This window comes from Physella acuta, unplaced genomic scaffold (genome assembly GCF_028476545.2).
Source record: "Physella acuta isolate Inbredline_101_S28 unplaced genomic scaffold, ASM2847654v3 ptg000195l, whole genome shotgun sequence".
Classification (NCBI taxonomy): domain Eukaryota; kingdom Metazoa; phylum Mollusca; class Gastropoda; family Physidae; genus Physella; species Physella acuta.
The window spans coordinates 488095-507271 of record NW_026731714.1 but is presented as its reverse complement, the minus strand read 5'-3'; the positions used below and the strand labels follow the sequence as shown (position 1 = coordinate 507271).

General features: G+C 36.2%; 1 protein-coding gene across 2 annotated transcripts; it reads left to right on the top strand.

Annotated features, from left to right (window-relative positions):
- The first annotated feature begins 1429 nt into the window (after positions 1 to 1429).
- Positions 1430 to 16533, top strand: LOC131936902 (peroxisomal acyl-coenzyme A oxidase 1). 2 transcript variants are annotated; one of them, XM_059294007.1, is made up of 14 exons: positions 1430 to 1601; positions 4556 to 4718; positions 8282 to 8442; positions 9551 to 9658; positions 9991 to 10110; positions 10205 to 10320; positions 10533 to 10702; positions 10860 to 11022; positions 12172 to 12362; positions 12939 to 13091; positions 13336 to 13441; positions 13630 to 13776; positions 14076 to 14282; positions 15663 to 16533. In XM_059294007.1, exons 1-14 carry the CDS (start codon positions 1478 to 1480, stop codon positions 15729 to 15731), a joined length of 1998 nt encoding a protein of 665 aa, XP_059149990.1. In that variant the 5' UTR covers positions 1430 to 1477; the 3' UTR covers positions 15732 to 16533. The 2 variants fall into 2 exon arrangements, with proteins under 2 accessions (XP_059149990.1, XP_059149991.1); XM_059294008.1 differs by lacking the exon at positions 8282 to 8442 and adding an exon at positions 6937 to 7091.
- The last annotated feature ends 2644 nt before the right edge of the window (positions 16534 to 19177 follow it).

Below are 19177 nucleotides of genomic sequence, written 5' to 3'. Positions count from 1 at the left end.
GGGGGGGGGGGGGGGTGGGCGGTAGACTTATTCGTGGGGGGGGGGCAGAGGTCCCCCGAAGGGAAACTGATAGCGACGTCTATTGTATGGGGTCTACAAACCAGTGTTAACATTATACAAACCGAGGTAAAGATAGCGGGTAGCTGAGTGGATGGTAGGACTACCAGTGTTTCTTCCAGACTTTTTTCTCCGGGGGTGCACTTGAAATTTTCGGGGGGGGGGGGGGGCGGACAACAATTTTTTTTTGGGGGGGGGCGGCGGACACTGTCAAAAGTATATATTTTCTATATAAATTCCATTTCGTTCGGGGGGGGGGGGGGCGGTAGACTTTCTTCGGAGTGGGGGGGGGGGGACACTGTTAAAAGTATATATTTTCTATATAAATTTTATAAATTTCATTTCGTTCGGAGGTGGGGGGGGGCGGTAGAATTTGCCCCCCCCCCCCCCCCCCGAAGAGATGCCTAGAAGAAACTCTGAGGACCACGTATAGGGTTTTTAAAAAAAAGGTAAATAATCGTAAACCCACTAGGATGCAGTAAACATTTATGGCAACGTTACGACACGCATCCAAGTCCTTGAGATAAAAATTGTGAATTAAAGATCATGTAATTGTAATAGTTCTGCGTGTTAGCTGATAACTAGTGATAACCGGGGAAGATAACTGTAAACTACACTCTCATTGTACACAGCACTCCACTGTTCTAGTTGTGTCTGCTGTAGAGCCTCAGTTGTAAGGTCAGGGGTCAGATATTGGCGTAAATTGTAAGGTCAGGGGGGGGGGGGGTCAGATATTGGCGTACATTGTTATGACAAGGGGTCAGAAATTTGCGTAGATTGTAAGGTTAGGGGGTCAGATATTGGTTTAAATAGTATAATCAGTGGATCAGATATTTGTGTAGATTTTATGGTCTAGGGGTCAGAAATTGGCGTAGTTTGTAAGGTCAGGTGGTCAGATATTGGCTTAAGTTGTAAGGTCAGGGATCAGATATTGGCTTAGATTGTATGGTCAATGGGTCAAATATTGGCGCAGATTATATGGCCAGGAGCAGAAAGTGTCATGTCACACTTAAGGGCTTAAAAAGTAATGTTTAGCCGAAAGTAGTCAGTTATTCCACATTAAAAAAAAAAAAAAACAACAACAACGTAAGCCTAATAAAGTATATTAATAGACCTGTGGTGGTGTAGTGTAGTCTTTGACCAATAGCCCAAATCTTGTTTTTTATTTTTATGTTTTATAACATATTTTGAAGTCGTAAATAATAATACAGTTGCAAATATATGTAACATAAGGTGAAACTATTTTTAATGGGGGGGGGGGTGTATATAACCCCTAACAACCACAGACAGGCTACGCCACTGTCGTTCAACTAAGACCTTAATGTACTTTGCCCTTACTGCCGATGTCAGAAACTGTAACGAAAGAGCACAATCGACACTCTTGAACATAAGAAATGTACTTTAGTCTGGGTAAAACAAAATGGCTGCAACTACAGTAAATCCTGATCTTGCTAGAGCTAGAGCTCAAGCGACGTTTGACCCGTTGCAGTTAACACATTTTATTTACGATGGTCCAGAGAAAACAAATCGCAAACGCTACTTACGTAAGTTTTTTTTGACATAAAACCTGGATTATATGTATGGCAAAATACTTTAGAATAGGCCCTACCAATAGACTTGACTCAAGTTTCAATGACTAGAGTAACTAGGCCTATTGGGAAATTTTTCCTAATTATCATAGAATGATAAAATGGACCCAGATTAATCCTATAATATACCCCATTGATAAAAATATCAAATTTATCATTCTAGGCCTAATCGTTTTTTTTATATGAATTTTCAAAGTTATGTGTTTAACTTGTTATGTTTCATTGTAACCTGCATTCCAGACGTGTGATTGGCTTTAAACTTGCATACCAATGTTGCTATTAAAGATATAATGATAAAACTTTGCACATTTGTACTCAATGATATAGGCAATAGAAGTCTACAAATAAAATAAAAATTAGAAAAGAGGTAACTAGAAATAATGAAGTTAAATTAAGGGGTGTGGCACTGTTATATAGCGACTGCCATAAGAGGATTTCCAGACTGCACAGCTAGGTTGCTATTCCATATACCATCATGAAACTTTATATTTTAGGACTAGAGCATGTAAAAAATACAATCATGCAAGTAAAATAAACATAGCTAGAGGAAAACTATAAATAGTGAACTTGAATATGGTACAGCGCAATTAGACTATGATGATTAACTACAGGCTAATATGTTGCACTTCTTTGTTGCTACTATAAAAATAAAGATTAAACTCTACATATTGATTCTGGTGTTAGTAATAAGTATGCTAGTATACATATTGTACAGGTAATGTATAGTATAGAGTTAGAACTTACAAGTCAAATACAGCACAATATGATCAAGATACTTAACGATTTGCCATAAACATTGGATTTGTGTCCGTGTATAACATGGTTAAAAATGTTATTATTAATTTAGAAAATGTTGGTTCTTGTAATGTTTCTGATGAAAAGTGTTGAGGTGTGCTAAAACTCAAAGATTGACATTTCACAGTATTCTTATTTATAAAATGTTTAGTGAAGTTGACGTATCCTTTGATAAATTCTTAAATGACATTAATTAAAGTGTTCATGTTTTCTTTCTATTATAGTTGCCTATAACTAAAACTGTAATGCAGTGCAGCTTATAAAATTGGGCATTATTATTTTTAATTTAGGCCCTTTATAGTACTTTATAGATCTAGATACTACAGATAGGCCTGTCAGTATTTACATTAAGGCCTATTAGTTTATATATATATATATATATATATATATATATATATATAGGCCTATATATATATATATATATATATATATATATATATATATATATATATATATATATATATATATATATATAATTACACATCTCTAGACGCATTATTGTTTTAGTGTTTTCATTTCCATTTAGATCTAGATCTAATTCTATTTTTTTTAAACTGTCTACAATAAATATATATTTTTTCTACTTTAAAATGCCTTTATATTTATAATCTATTTATCTGCAATTCGTTAATGCTAGTTTGCTAGATCTAGTTTAAGTTAACCTGGTATTAAGAAGGTTAATAAAAATCTGGCTAATTTAAAATTTTATAATTTATTTAGGCAGCAATTAGGCCTAATTACATTTTTTCCATTTTTAATCTAATAATTTAGATCTACAGTATATTTATTTTAAAGCCCATTTTATTGTAACAGTCCATTTAAAAACAAACAGCTATTAAAAAACATCGTATGCGCATATCTATTAATATCTCGTAACCCGGCCGCCATTTTGAAATTACGCACGCTTTCTCGTTCCTACCCCTACGAGTTTTATCGCGCTACTCCTCACTGGCCCGTGCTTAAACACCCTTCAAATCGACATTTCTATTTATCCAAATGGTTGGCATGCTATTTAAGCCTATTTTCATGCAACTTAAAGGATTATTTATATGTGAAATTTAGTTGTCAATGCGACAGTTCGGTAGCGTCGGCATTTCGACAAATATTTGCTATTATCGGTGATCGCTTTCGGTATCGGACAATGTAAAACGGGAGCTAATTCATTTATTAGTATGTATAAAAGATGAAATTCAACTCAAATATTCACATCGAATACATTTTATTCTTCGATTCCGATGGCGAGAATTAACATGTTAAAAAATGGCGAATTTCAACAAGTACGATGAAAAAGTCAGGATGTGGTCGTACCGAATCGAAACAGCGGAAGTCGAAATGCCTAACTAGAGTAGTAGTACTAAATCTAGATCTAGTGAACTCAACTCAGAATCTGATCTCAAAGACAAATTCTAACAAATTTACTTAATTTTAGATCTAAATCTAGACTAGATCTAGTAAATTACTTAGGCTAATCTAGGCCAGAGGATACAGAGTCAGATACACTAAAAACAATTTTTTTAGGCCAGAAAAATAAAATAGCTTAAAAATACAAATAAGCCGATACATCTTAGATTCTAGATCTAGAATGTAGGTCGATCTAGATCTATTCTATACCGTAGTGAGTAGTATCATCTTATAGCTGCACAATGTGATCAAATCACACTTTTAGCTTTATGACCTCCAGAAATATACCAGCGGGAGTTTGAACTCCTGTCATGACCCCCAGAACTATACCAGTGTCAGCTTCAACCAAGTTGGAAAGATATGCGTGGGTAAGGGTGAAATAAAAGCTAACACCCTCGTCCTCCAGGTTTAGGGTTGAATGTAACGTCATCAACATTATATCATAAAAAAACAACACACTTCAGAAACTCAAAGAGAATTTCTGTAGCTGAATTTTGTGCTGGATTTACTATGGTAGTGAATTGGTAGGCCTATAGGCATACACATTTTATATCAAAATATATTGGGGACATAGATGAGTGTCACTTCAAAACTATTGGGAAATATAACAGGCTTCTTGATGTTTCGTTTTTACAAATCTTAAACACTTATAATGTCGTACCACAATGAAAACATTATAAAAAAGCAGTTTCAAACAATATATTTCTCTCCAGAAAACATTGCTATCAAGGAAAGTGAAGAACAAGGATTCAGGCGCAATGCAGAGCTGAGTAGAGAGGAACAGTATGAAGAGGCCTTACGTAAATCCACATATGCTTACCGCAGAACTGCAGAGCTAGGATTGAAAGATATGACAGATATATATATATTCAGGGAGTAAGTTTCATAATTTATTGCAAGTATCGTCTCACAGTCCTTTGGGCAGATGGAGTAGAGTTTATCAGTTAATAGAACTCTGCATAGTGCATGTGAATGGTCAGTATGGTCAGCACTACGCCCAGTCACATTAGTATGTGTGAGAGCCTGGTGGTAATCTTCTGGCTCCAGATCTAGTGATTACATATTTATCTGAATAATTTTATTTTGAATCTTTGCTAAGATATTTATTAAGTATGGACTAAAAAAATTTCAGTAGGACGTCCTTGAGTCCACTGAGCTCTGATGGGTATTTAACTCTAATTAGGGAAAGTAAAAGCAGCTGGGCTTAGTGCTGACCATACCATCCCTTTACATAGTAAAGTTCCCTATCAAAACTGATGGTCTACGGGGCAAGTGAAGTAGAGTTCACTTGTTTCTGTGACCTCGGCATATGAAGGGATAGTGTGGTCAACACTATGCCCAGCTGCCTTAACTTACCCTAACGTGAGTTAGGTACCCATCAGAGTTGGGTGGACTCAGGAACTGTGTACTAACTTGAACCTGAATTCGAACTCTAACGGGTTAGCAATCCAGCTCTCTACCACCAGGCCCTCCTCCCATATCCCTTTACATGCCAGTCATAAAAACAGGTGAACTCTACTTCACTTGTCACACTGATCATCAGGTTTGAAAAGGGAACTTTACCTTTCATTAAAAAATTGAAATTCTAATGCTTTTAATATTGTTTATTTGTTAATTTGCTCTTTTTTTTGTGTTCTATGATATTGTAGTTACATTTGAAGCTTCATTATTGCTTTTGTACTAATGTGTTAAAATATATTGCTATGTTGCTGCTTAAATTTGAAGCAACCATTTTCTATAGTAGGCTGATGAAATGTTGTTTTCATCAGTCATCTCTACATTGGGCAAATCAAATGTTATGTTTTCATCAGTCATCTCTACATTGGGCAAATGAAATGTTATGTTTTCATCAGTCATCTCTACATTGGGCAAATCACATGTTCTATTGTCATCAGTCATCTCTACATTGGGCAAATCAAATGTTATGTTTTCATCAGTCATCTCTACAAGGCCTATCAGATGTTGTTTTCATTAATCTCAATAATTTCACTGTGTTTTATAAGTAGTTTTAATGTTATCAGTTGTACCATCCTTATAAGTAGTTTACTAATAACATTGTTAAGTAACAATACACTTCTTTTATGTAACTGTAACAGTACTAGGCTTGATTGACATTTTTACCTGAAGGCTACTGGTAACCTAAGAAAATACACTTTTAACGCACATAAATTAAAAAAAAACTTGTTTACATTAAAACATTTATAACATCAAGATGTGTAGCGATATAAATTTAGATGGCGCAATGACTCAGTTGTTGTGTTGATAAATAGCATTTACTTTTGTTGTAAAAGTATTTCTGCTTTTTAATTTAGAAGACTATTTCATATGCTGGCACATGCTATGCTGGGAAGTGTAATTGGAAATAATGATTTAGTTTTGTGTTGAAAAGTTTAAATCTGAAAGGGATTGAGTAATGAAATATTTTTTTTTTAAAAAAGCTGCTTTAGCAAATATCTTTTTTTCTTTTTTTAATTAAAGAAATTGAGTTTGATAGGAAGAATATAAAGTATTAAAAAACCAGCAACTAGTTTTATGGTTCTTTGTTGTATTGACAAGTGGGGTAGCAGTAATAAAGCTGCCTCCCCAGACTTGTGGAGGAGTTGCTCATCAATGCCATTTCCTGCATTTGTACTAGTAACTTTACCTATACTTAGTTTGGTAAGGATAAACACCAAGAATAGATATGCTTCATCTCACCCCTTAGCTGTTCAATATCCATATTGATATCTATATTTTTACCATGCAAAAAAATAATAAATCATCTACATAGTAATGTATTTATACTTATTTGTATTTAATTATTTGTATTTGATAAGTTGATTTTTGGTGCTGGTTTCTTATTTTGCTCTCCTAATTTCATTTAACCTGCAACAGTATCACATTATAGTTATGTTTTTAACTGTTGTTGGCTTTCTCATGAGCTCTTAAAGCTGAATGTATATATTGTCCTTAATTTGATTGTATCACTACATTATATTCATATCTATGATGGTGATGAGTTGTATTGTCTTAGTTTTTTTAGTTTGTGTATTCTTGGTGTGGTAAGGAGTATGTTCAACAAGGAGATCTTTACGGCAGACATTTTGTTTTACAGAAGTATATTTGATGAGAGTCCGTTCGCTCTGCAATATGTTGCCTTTGAACCCACGGTGAAGAAGCTAGGTACCGAGGAGCAGAAAGCAAAATGGCTGCCTCTGATTCAGTCCTTCCAGGTTATAGGCACATATGCCCAAACTGAATTAGGTCATGGTAGGTCTCAGGGGAAAATACAATTTGTTCCATGTTTTTAACTATCTGTTTGGTTAGAAGTTTTAAAAAGAATAAAATTTGTTCCATGTTTTTAACAATCTGGTTGGTTAGAAGTTTTAAAAAGAATAAAATTTGTTCCATGTTTTTAACAATCTGGTTGGTTAGAAGTTTTTAAAAAAAAATAAAATTTGTTCCATGTTTTTAACAATCTGGTTGGTTAGAAGTTTTAAAACAAATACAATTTGTTCCATGTTTTTAACCGTCCGTTTGGTTAGAAGTTTTAAAAAAAAATTCCAGCTAAATATAATTTTTAAAGAGTTGACTGGGCACACTACTGACTTGGTTTTGTTTTAAGAGTGTTTGGTTCATGGTCGTACAATTCAGCAAAAGCCATGAGTCATCTATGTTATGATGTATATTTATATTCACACAACCTGTCAAATGTGTTCACAATTTTTGCAGCTGAAATGTGATATGCGCTTTAGTTTAAATTGTTAGGTGAAATGATTTTAATGTTGCCAAATATTAATATATTTTTTAAGTATCTCATACTGTTAAAAAATTATTTGATGAGAGTTACAATGATTATGAAGTGGTCTTTCACTTGGTCAACTGTAGATATTTATCTTGTAATTATGTCATTGTACAAATGTTTCAACCTGTTCAAGATTTTCAAGTGTGTTAACATCTAGAGTTACTGTTCCTACTTTTGACTTGTGTAGCCTGTGTCCAAAGGAAAATGAAACCAAATCTCAATGTTAATTGAAAGTACATTAACATTTTATTTCAATAATTTATTTTATTTCAATAATTTATTATTATTTCAGTGCATTCAATGTATGCCAAACTCACCTTTTTAATAATGTATAACATTGTAAATCACTTGTATCATTCATCACCTAACCCCATGCCAATCATCTTAATTATAAAATTATTTCTTGTAAGTTGTTGTTTTATTTTTTATTTTTCAAGCACCTGTAAAATGACATGTATCATTTTTGTTATTTTTATTATAATTTTGCCAACATAAATTTGTCAGACTAATTCTTTAGTTCCCATCTGAATGTAAAGCTTCACATTTTACATTAGATTGATGCAGTAGTATTTTAAAAAACCTGAGTTCAGTGAATGTTTGATCAAAGTGCTGTGATGATTACAATAATTCTAGCCAGATTTTTCTGAAATTTCAGACCACTTTTTCCTAGTGAGCCAAGCCCTCTTGGCCTGCATGAAAGTATGTTTTTAACAACAATCCAGAAACTAGGCACAACAGCTCAGAAAGAGAAATGGATTCCTCTAGCCAAATGTTTGGGTGTGGTGGGCACATATGCTCAGACTGAATTGGGGCATGGTAAGAAAAGTGGGATGCTTTTAGAGGTTTTTATCTTTTTTTGCATGTTCATTTCATTCAGTCAAGGACACCTTTTGATCTCAAAGTGTTTCCAGAAGTTAGAGCTAGATGTTGAAACTTGTAACTAGATCAACCATTGAGAGACTGATTCATAAAGGAACAGAGACAAAAAAACTGTTGAATATTTGAAATTTATTTTCATGTTACATATTTGTGTTGACCTAGACTCTAGGACACTATCTCCTGTTTGTTACCCCCCTGGTCAATACCCCCTCACTTAATACCCCTGTGGTCAATACACCTTCCCTACATACCCCCGTGGTCAATACCTCCTCCCTAAATACCCCCGTGGTCAATACCTCCTCCCTCAATACCCCCTCTTTCAATATTCCCTGTAGTATATAAAACAGAGTAATCGGTAAAGTCAAAACTCCCTAGCAAACTTTCCTCTTGATTAGGATTATGTTTAATTGATTAATAATTAATATTAGTTTAAGGATCCATATGTAACTGGGGGGACGACAACATGTCCTACTAAAGTTTTTCTGGTGGCAACGGGGGGGGGGGGGGGGGGGTGTAATGTCTTGCTCTAAAATACCAGAGCTGCTAAACTATTATTGATGTAATGCATGAGTTATGATATCAGGTATGTGTGCTAAATCAGACAGGTAACTATGTCACTGTGTCAGTTAGGATACATTTTACCAGTTGTCATTTTGCTATTTGACATTTCTTACCATATCAGTCTAACCAACTTAACATAACCCTTAAAAAACTATTGCCAGCAAAGGTTTCTATACTAACACTGTAATTGTACATCACAAGGCCATGTTAAATACTTTTCTACCAGATCTTTTTACCTTTCATAAATCATAATTTTATATTTTCCTAAGTATTATTTACCACAATTTGATATTTTCCTAATTATTATATACCACAATTTTACACTTGGTTGTGTCCATGACATTTAGTGCCTGGTCAACTCTTATGTTATCAGATTGATTTTTTTTTTAATTTTTTTACCTGGGTTATGCTGTGGTTGCTTATATAAACTTGTACACAAACTTCTATTGTGCCATAAAACATGTTGGCTGTATTGTGTGGACAGGTACCTTCTTGCGGGGGCTGGAGACAACGGCCACCTATGATGCCAAGACCAGAGAGTTCGTCATCAACTCTCCAACCACCACATCAGCAAAGTTCTGGCCTGGGGGATGTAAGTACAAATGGTGGTTTGTTACTTCAGGCTACATCAGGGTTGGGTAACTAAAGGCTACCATCCCATGACTTACCAATGGACTGTATCACAACATAATTGCTATCTACCTTTTTTACATTAAAATCTGTTCAAAAGTTTATTTAAAAATATTTTCAAATTATGTTTTTATTAAGTTTATATAATTATTTACATTAATAGATGTTCAGATAGTTTCCTCATTGTTTCCCTTCCTTACACAAAGAAAAATGTGAGTTGCTTACAAAACTACAGCAGCACAAGTTATATGATTATGTCTATTTGCTTTATACTGTTGTCCGTTTGTTCCCTAGTGGGTAAAACCTCCAACCATTGTGTCGTGATGGCCAAGCTGAACCTAGATGGGAGAGACTGTGGTATGCAGTCCTTTATTGTGCCAATCAGAGATGTGGACACACACCTGCCCTTACCTGGTGAGTACCCCTACACTAACGCCATGTTCTAACATGGTGTACTGACATGACATGGGGTAGAGGTTGTTTACCTGACCCTGCTCTTTCTTCACAGGTGTCTCAGTGGGGGACATTGGTCCCAAGTTTGGCTACGGTGGCATGGACAATGGGTTTTTAATTTTAAAGAATGTCAGGATCCCTCGGGAGAATATGTTAATGAGATACGCACAGGTAAGAAAAAAACAACCTGTGTTTTTTTAATTCTTAAAAACAAGCTTTAAATATTTTTAGAATTCTGTAGATCTTCTAAGTACTAAACTTTCTTAGGCTATGCATGTAACATGGAGAAAAATTAAATTTTGTGAAACAAACGTCCCCAGGTTCAGGAAGATGGCACATTTGTCTCCCCTAAAAATTTAATTCTGTGTAACAAATGTCCCCAGGTTCAGGAAGATGGCACATTTGTCTCCCCTAAAAATGACAAACTGGTCTACGGCTCAATGACTTTAATTCGTGCCCAGCTGGTGGGGAGCTGCGCCAGGGCCTTGTCAAAAGCTGTCACCATAGCAACCAGATACAGCGCTGTTAGGAAACAATCTGAGATTAATCCTGGGTAATTATATCTTTTTAAAAAACATTCTTCCATTTACAACACAGGGAAGTTAATTGCAGAAAATTATATTTAATTATTTATTTAATGATTAGTATAAAAATAAATTATCATTGACTTTGAGATAGGTTGAAAATAAAATAAAAAGTTAATGTTTCAGGGCTGGAGAGGTGCAAGTGCTGGACTTCCAGACCCAGCAGCACCGCCTGTTTGTCCAGATTGCCACAGCCTATGCCCTGAGTATTGCTGGCCGAGCGTCTATTGCAGCCTACAACAGGGTGTCTGCACAGATTGAAACTGGTGCTCTTGAAGAACTGCCCATTGTAAGACTCTGTTGTCATGTGACCATTACATTTTTTTTTAAACTCAAAATTCAATAAAATTAATTGCTTTAGCTCCACACCCTGTCTTCTAAAAAAGTTAAGTTCCTAATTAGATCTAGCGATCCATTGGGCAGGTGAAGTAGAGTTCATATGTATCTTGACCTCGTCATATGAAGGGATAATGTGGTCAGCACTTTGCACAGCCACTGTTAAATTCCCTAATGTGAGTTAGGTACCCATGAGAGCTGGGTAAACTCAGGGACGTTTCACTGACATAAACCAGGATTCGAACTGTGACTTTTGGGTTAGCAGTTTAGCATTCTACGGCTAGGCCACATCATCCCACACACTGTCTACTGATGTTGTTTCTCCTGTTTTAGCTCCATGCCCTGTCTGCTGCCCTATAATTCTGATGATGTTTCTCCTGTTTTAGCTCCATGCCCCTGCCCTATAATTCTGATGTTGTTCCTCCTGTTTTAGGTCCATGCCCCATGCACTATAATTCTGATGTTGTTCCTCCTGTTTTAGGTCCATGCCCCATGCACTATAATTCTGATGTTGTTCCTCCTGTTTTAGGTCCATGCCCCATGCACTATAATTCTGATGTTGTTCCTCCTGTTTTAGGTCCATGCCCCATGCACTATAATTCTGATGTTGTTCCTCCTGTTTTAGGTCCATGCCCCATGCACTATAATTCTGATGTTGTTCCTCCTGTTTTAGGTCCATGCCCCATGCACTATAATTCTGATGTTGTTCCTCCTGTTTTAGGTCCATGCCCCATGCACTATAATTCTGATGTTGTTCCTCCTGTTTTAGGTCCATGCCCCATGCACTATAATTCTGATGTTGTTCCTCCTGTTTTAGGTCCATGCCCCATGCACTATAATTCTGATGTTGTTCCTCCTGTTTTAGGTCCATGCCCCATGCACTATAATTCTGATGTTGTTCCTCCTGTTTTAGGTCCATGCCCCATGCACTATAATTCTGATGTTGTTCCTCCTGTTTTAGGTCCATGCCCCATGCACTATAATTCTGATGTTGTTCCTCCTGTTTTAGGTCCATGCCCCATGCACTATAATTCTGATGTTGTTCCTCCTGTTTTAGCTCCCTGTCTGCTGCCCTATAATTCTGATGTTTCTCCTGTTTTAGCTCCATGCCCTGTCTGCCGCTCTGAAAGCTTTCAGCTCCTGGGAAATGGCCTATGGTGTTGAGCAGTGTAGGTTGGCCTGTGGTGGCCACGGTTATTCTCTGGCCAGTGGCCTGCCTAAAATTTACGCACATGAGGTGCCAGCGTGTACGTATGAGGGAGAGAACACGGTCCTGTGTTTACAAACAGCCAGGTGTGTACACTTTTTTTTTACTGCCCAGGATAAACATACACATTACATTTTTGTACTGCCCAGGATAAATATACACATTACATTTTTTAAATTAAATGCCCAGGATAAACATACACATTACATTTTTTACTGCCCATGTAAACATACACATTACATTTTTTACTGCCCAGGATAAACATACACATTACATTTTTTTACTGCCCAGGATAAACATACACATTACATTTTTTACTGCCCAGGATAAACATACACATTACATTTTTTCACTGCCCAGGATAAACATACACATAACATTTTTTTACTGCCCAGGATAAACATACACATTACATTTTTTTTACTGCCCAGGATAAACATACACATTACATTTTTTTGTACTGCCCAGGATAAACATACACATTTTTTTACTGCCCATGGCAATGATTTAATTGTTAAATTTTCAACAAAAAAATAATCTTTTGGTGGAAGTTGTTTTGTTGTGTGAGTCCTCCAGTTATAGAGAGAAAACAATGTTACTGTTTTAATTTAACTCCCTGATCCTGACTTGATGGTAGCCAGATGTTTGTTGTCACTCTCCAGGTTCCTGATGAAATGCCAGGAGTCTGCCAGTAGAGGGGAAAAACTCCCAAGTTTTGTCAGATATTTAAACAACGCAAAAAATGTGACCAGCAAGTTGTCTCAAGATTTTAAATTGGAAGATTTGGTCGCAGCTTATGAGCATAGGGCAGGGAGGTAATTCATCATTGTAACGTTTCACTCTGCTATCATAGTGCATTCTGATTTGGCTATGCTAAAATATAACACAGATAGGCCTACCAGAAATTTATTTATTTAATTAGCCTATTTAGAAAGAATGCCGCCACTTTACAAATGCTATTGCTACAACAGAATGATTGCGGAGGCAAGTATTTATTTAATTAGCCTATTTAGAAAAAAAAAGAATGCCGCCACTTTACAAATGCTATTGCTACAACAGAATGATTGCGGAGGCGAGTAAGAGAATCCAAGACCAACTTGCACTGGGGCTGAAACCTGCAGAAGCTTGGAACATGTCGTCTCAAAAGTTGGTTGATGCTACCATTGTAAGGCTTATGTTGTTTTTTTAATTTTACATCATTCATTGCATATGCATAGAATTATTAGTTTTGTACCTCTTAATCTGAAGATTTGACATTTTTTTTTTAGAATGTATATAATTATTGATTGTTTACTTGTTAACGTTTTAAATTTATTTATGTTTTGTTGTTTTAAAAAGAAAATTTGATTTCAGGCATTCACACATGCTTTTGTGGTGAAAGCATTTATACAAACAGTTTCAGCAGCCAAATTTGAGCCTTCCCTGGCCACAGTTATGCAGCAACTTTGCCAGTTGTATGCTCTCTATGGAATCACTAAATACTCAGGACAATTTGCTCAGGTCAGTTTTAACTGACTGATTGACATGTATGTCATCAGTATTTTGATAGATAAAGTGAAAAATTTAAATTATATTTAACAGAATCAACAAAATTATAATCTTTTATGGAATATTTAATTTTTATACAACTAAATTACATGAAACACAATCAACTAAATTATAATCTTACATTTCTTATGGAATAATCAATTTATTTATTTAAAATTTGTGCTTAAAGGTACACGATTTAAAAATCTATATTATACCACAAAAAAATGTCAAATATTTTTATGAAAATTTTTTTTGCTTGACCTCTCCAGGGGGGTTACCTAAGTGACCAGCAGCTGGACTTGGTAGAGAAGAAACTCTACGACCTACTGGCATCTCTTAAACCCAACGCTGTCGCTCTGGTGGATGCCTTTGATTTCCCTGACTGTGTCCTTGACAGCGACCTTGGCCGGTATGACGGCAATGTTTATGAAGCCCTGATGGAGTTTGCCAGAAGATCTAAGCTGAATAAATCTGAGGTAAAGTGTTTTTATAGCAGTATAAATCTGAGGTAAAGTATTTTTATAGCAGTATTTAACCCAGAACATCATCGAATAGACCAAAAACTATATGAAATATGTGGTAGTTTTAAGAGATCTAAGCTCAATAAATCTGAGGTAAAGTATTTTTCTAGCAGTATAAATCTGAGGTAAAGTATTTTTCTACCAGTATAAATCTGAGGTAAAGTATTTTTCTAGCAGTATTTAACCCAGAACATCATCGAATAGACCAAAAACTATATTAAATATGTGGTAGTTTTGTCAGAAGATCTAAGCTCAATAAATCTGAGGTAAAGTATTTTTCTAGCAGTATAAATCTGAGGTAAAGTATTTTTCTACCAGTATAAATCTGAGGTAAAGTATTTTTCTAGCAGTATTTAACCCAGAACATCATCGAATAGACCAAAAACTATATTAAATATGTGGTAGTTTTAAGAGAAGATCTAAGCTGAATAAATCTGAGGTAAAGTATTCTTCTAGCAGTATTTAAGCAGAACAGCTTTGAATAGACCAAAACCTATATTAAATATGTGGTAGTTTTGCGAGTTGTACAGCATTACTAGAAGTCTTGAAACATTTATGGTGTCTCTAAAGTAACTATGACTAGTTTAACCAGATAATGGTGTGCCAGTTTTGGACTTGGTTTACTCCTTAAAACCTAGTTTAACCCCTTACAACCTAATCCTATTGAAACAAGTTTAAACCCTTACAACCTAATCATGTTGAAACTAGTTTAAACCCTTACAACCTAATCATGTTGTAGTTTAAACCCTTACAACCTAATCATGTTGAAACTAGTTTAACCCCTTACAACCTAATCATGTTGAAACTAGTTTAAACCCTTACAACCTAATCATGTTGTAGTTTAAACCCTTACAACCTAATCATGTTGAAACAAGGTTAACCCCTTACAACCTAATCATGTTGTAGTTTAAACCCTTACAACCTAATCATGTTGAAACTAGTTTAACCCCTTACAACCTAATCATGTTGAAACAAGGTTAACCCCTTACAACCTAATCATGTTGAAACAAGGTTAACCCCTTACAACCTAATCATGTTGAAACAAGGTTAACCCCTTACAACCTAATCATGTTGAAACAAGGTTAACCCCTTACAATCTAATCATGTTGAAACTAGTTTAACCCCTTACAACCTAATCATGTTGGGACTAGGTTAACCCCTTACATTCCAATAAGCTAGAAAGTTTAATTATACAAATCCTTAAAAATTAAAACTAAAAACCATGTACTACTGCAAAAATGTTACCCAATTTTTTGTTATTTTAAGAAATATTTGTTGAGACTATGACGAGTTAACCAGGTGAGTTAACCGGGTAGATTTATTTTTCTCCTCCAGGTCCACGAAGGCTTCTACAAGTACCAGAAACCTTTTGTTGATTCCCTAAAAGCCCAGTCCAAGTTGTAGAAGTCCCACCTGTTGCTGACATCTTTTGTTTCGTTGCTGGTCAAATTGACGCAAATTATATCGTTAAACATTATTTTAGCTCAATATTTTTATGATTCAGAGACCTGTTTCATCATTCAGGAAACTCTCAATTCAAATGTTCATGAAATGTGATTTATTTGTATTTTTGAGAATTTTTTTTGTGGCTTTAAGATTGAAATTGTTACATACCGGTAATCAGTAGATTTACTCGTTTGTTGGTCATTATATTTTATTTATCTATCATTTTATGAGGTGATTAGGTCCTATAAGTGGGCCCTAGAATCATTTTGAAAGATTTTTTTAAAGTAATATTTCAGAGATCTTCGTACAGATTTTTTTACAACACAGACAATTATTTAGTCCATCCATTATTCCATAAGAGTTAGGGCTATTAATAGTATTAATTTTCCTTTACCCAATCAGAGTAAGCAGTCGTTTGTAATTTATTTCCAATAATAAAATATATATCTTGCTTAATCAGTTTCTTTCAGGATTTCCATCATTTTAATTCATTAGCTTTCATATTGTAAACAGTCATGATTTTTTAACAAAATTATTCAAATAAAAAAGATTTGTTATCACAGTTAATCACCCAGGCTTTATGGATGTACACCATTATTTATTAAGTTTGGGATAAATATTTGACTGCGCAGAAAAAAGCGTTTTTTATATTTTGTTGAACCAAAACGGATTTGGGTCCATATACACTAGCTGTGATAACCAATATTGGAGCTCTTGTATACTGTTATGTCAATAAAATATGGGATGCTATCTGCCGTAACCAGTTATTTGTGTTACTGTAAGGGTGTTGTGTGATTTGTTTTACTGTAAGTGTAAGGGTGTTGTGTGATTTGTTTTACTGTAAGTGTAAGGGTGTTGTGTGATTTGTTTTACTGTAAGTGTAAGGGTGTTGTGTGATTTGTTTTACTGTAAGTGTAAGGGTGTTGTGTGATTTGTTTTACTGTAAGTGTAAGGGTGTTGTGTGATTTGTTTTACTGTAAGTGTAAGGGTGTTGTGTGATTTGTTTTACTGTAAGTGTAAGGGTGTTGTGTGATTTGTTTTACTGTAAGTGTAAGGGTGTTGTGTGATTTGTTTTACTGTAAGTGTAAGGGTGTTGTGTGATTTGTTTTACTGTAAGTGTAAGGGTGTTGTGTGATTTGTTTTACTGTAAGTGTAAGGGTGTTGTGTGATTTGTTTTACTGTAAGTGTAAGGGTGTTGTGTGATTTGTTTTACTGTAAGTGTAAGGGTGTTGTGTGATTTGTTTTACTGTAAGTGTAAGGGTGTTGTGTGATTTGTTTTACTGTAAGTGTAAGGGTGTTGTGTGATTTGTTTTACTGTAAGTGTAAGGGTGTTGTGTGATTTGTTTTACTGTAAGGGTGTTGTGTGTGTTTGTTTTACTGTAAGGGTGTTGTGTGTTTGAAGGTTTGGTGTACAGTAAAGCAGTAAAAAGAAAGGCTATTTAGCAGCAAGCGGAGTTTTTATCCCAGAGTTTTATTGCTGTAGGATGGTGACAGGCTGCTACTTACTTGCAATATAATTAGGGGAACTAATTATAATTAAAATTTAAAACTACTCATTATTGATCACTGATGACCTTGAATCAAAAAATAATTTCTTCGTACCTGTGTCACTTCGGAATATCGTTAACCCTTTAGTCTAGAAATGCTGTTTTACTGAAATAACTGGAACTAGGTTAACCCTAATCTAGTAATATTGTTACTAAAGTGACTGGATTTTGTTTAACCCATTACATCCTGGTAGTTTTATGTCACTGAAATAATAAACTGGATTAACCCTTTGCAGACCGGTGACATTGTTTCAATAAAGAAAAGGACATGGTGTTTGTGGATGATGAGAAGATAACTCTGGTAGATTTATTTCTATTCTTCTCAAGGGCCATGAAAGTAGTGTTTCTTTCAGTTATTTTTTTCTCTGGCCCCACCCCCAGTTATAGATCCCATATCTTTGTATACAAAGTTAAATCAAAATGTATTTCCCTCGCGTTTTTGTTACATCACACAAATGTTTTTAAACTAAAGCAAACCTAAGAAAAGTAAAATAAAATTCTTCTTTATTTCAATCCTGTTCATCACTGCTAATATCAGAATCATTTACAACTTCATCACTTTTCTCTGTGACATACTGTTTAGCATTATCGTCATGCTTTTCATCACCTCCATTTTTCTCATTATCGTTTCTCATTACACCATCACTTGTACCATCGTTAATACCATCGTTAATGCCACCATTGATACCATCATTAAATCTTTCACCTGGGTTGTAGTTATATTCAGCCAAGGGATTTGAACCCAAGGACATCACCACATGATCAGGTATGTCCGTGTTAAGTATCAGGTCCCCCAGACCATCATGCCCTTCTCTGCCCAGGTCCCCCAGACCATCATGCCCGTCTCTGCCCAGGTCTTCCAGACCATCATGCCCGTCTCTGCCCAGGTCTTCCAGACCATCATGCCCGTCTCTGCCCAGGTCAGCCTGACCATCATACCCCAGGATAGCAAGGTCCCCCAGCTCATGATGCATCTCCCTGCCCAGAAGGTACAGCAGAAGCCTCAAGCGCTGCACGTTGGTGAAGTCCCTCTGGTACCTGACGTTGTCCAGCACTGACCTCATTTGTCCAACACGACCTGGGGATAGAGAGGTCAAGGTCGTCAATAGCTACTTTTTGGTTGGTTGTCTGGGGTATGGTTAGGTTTCAATAGGTTGTGGAATACCCCTTGATGCCCCTGGACCCCTAAACCCCCATGGATGCCCATGGTTCCCTCAATCCCCTAGATACCCCTGGACTAAAAGACTCCCATAAATACCCCTGGACCCCCCAGTTTCCCTAGATGACCCTGGTCCCCCCAGACCCCCAGACTCCCCTAGATGCCATCATATCACACTGTACCAGAGTCAGGTAACCACACGACACACATGTCCGCCACACTGACCATGTCTCCTGTGTACCGGAAGTCCTGGCCCTACCAGCCTCGAGAGGGTGTTGTACCTCGGGAGCCGCGCCCTGTTCTGGCCCTCGCCTGTGGTGATGTAAAGAAACAATCAACGCGGGCTGCAAACGTCACACAACAACAGCACCTCTAGGGCCATCACTGGTGACGTGGACGCTAGTTTTTTGCTGATCTGATACATCAACAGTTTCTTCCAGGTATCTCTTCGGGGGGGGGGGGGAGGGGCAGAACCCCCTCGAAGAAAGTCTACCGCCCCCCCCCCCCCAACGGATTTTATATAGAAAATATATACTTTTAACAGTGACCCTCAGACGGGTAGCGAGGGGGGGGGGGCATATGTCCCCGGGCGCCGACCTTACGGGGGCGGTGCCAAATTGAAAGTTTGAGGGGGGGGGTGCAAATCGAAAAGTTTGAGGGGGGGGGTGCAAATGAAAAGTTCGAGGGTGAGGTGCAAA

What these genes read in the sequence shown, in the direction of transcription:
- LOC131936902 (XM_059294007.1), top strand. Translation starts at nt 1,478, where the DNA reads ATGGCTGCAACTACAGTAAATCCTGATCTTGCTAGAGCTAGAGCTCAA. An exon ending in AAATCGCAAACGCTACTTAC is followed by an intron (nt 1,602 to 4,555) that starts GTAAGTTTTTTT and finishes ATTTCTCTCCAG; the next exon opens with AAAACATTGCTATCAAGGAA. An exon ending in CACACACCTGCCCTTACCTG is followed by an intron (nt 10,111 to 10,204) that starts GTGAGTACCCCT and finishes CTTTCTTCACAG; the next exon opens with GTGTCTCAGTGGGGGACATT.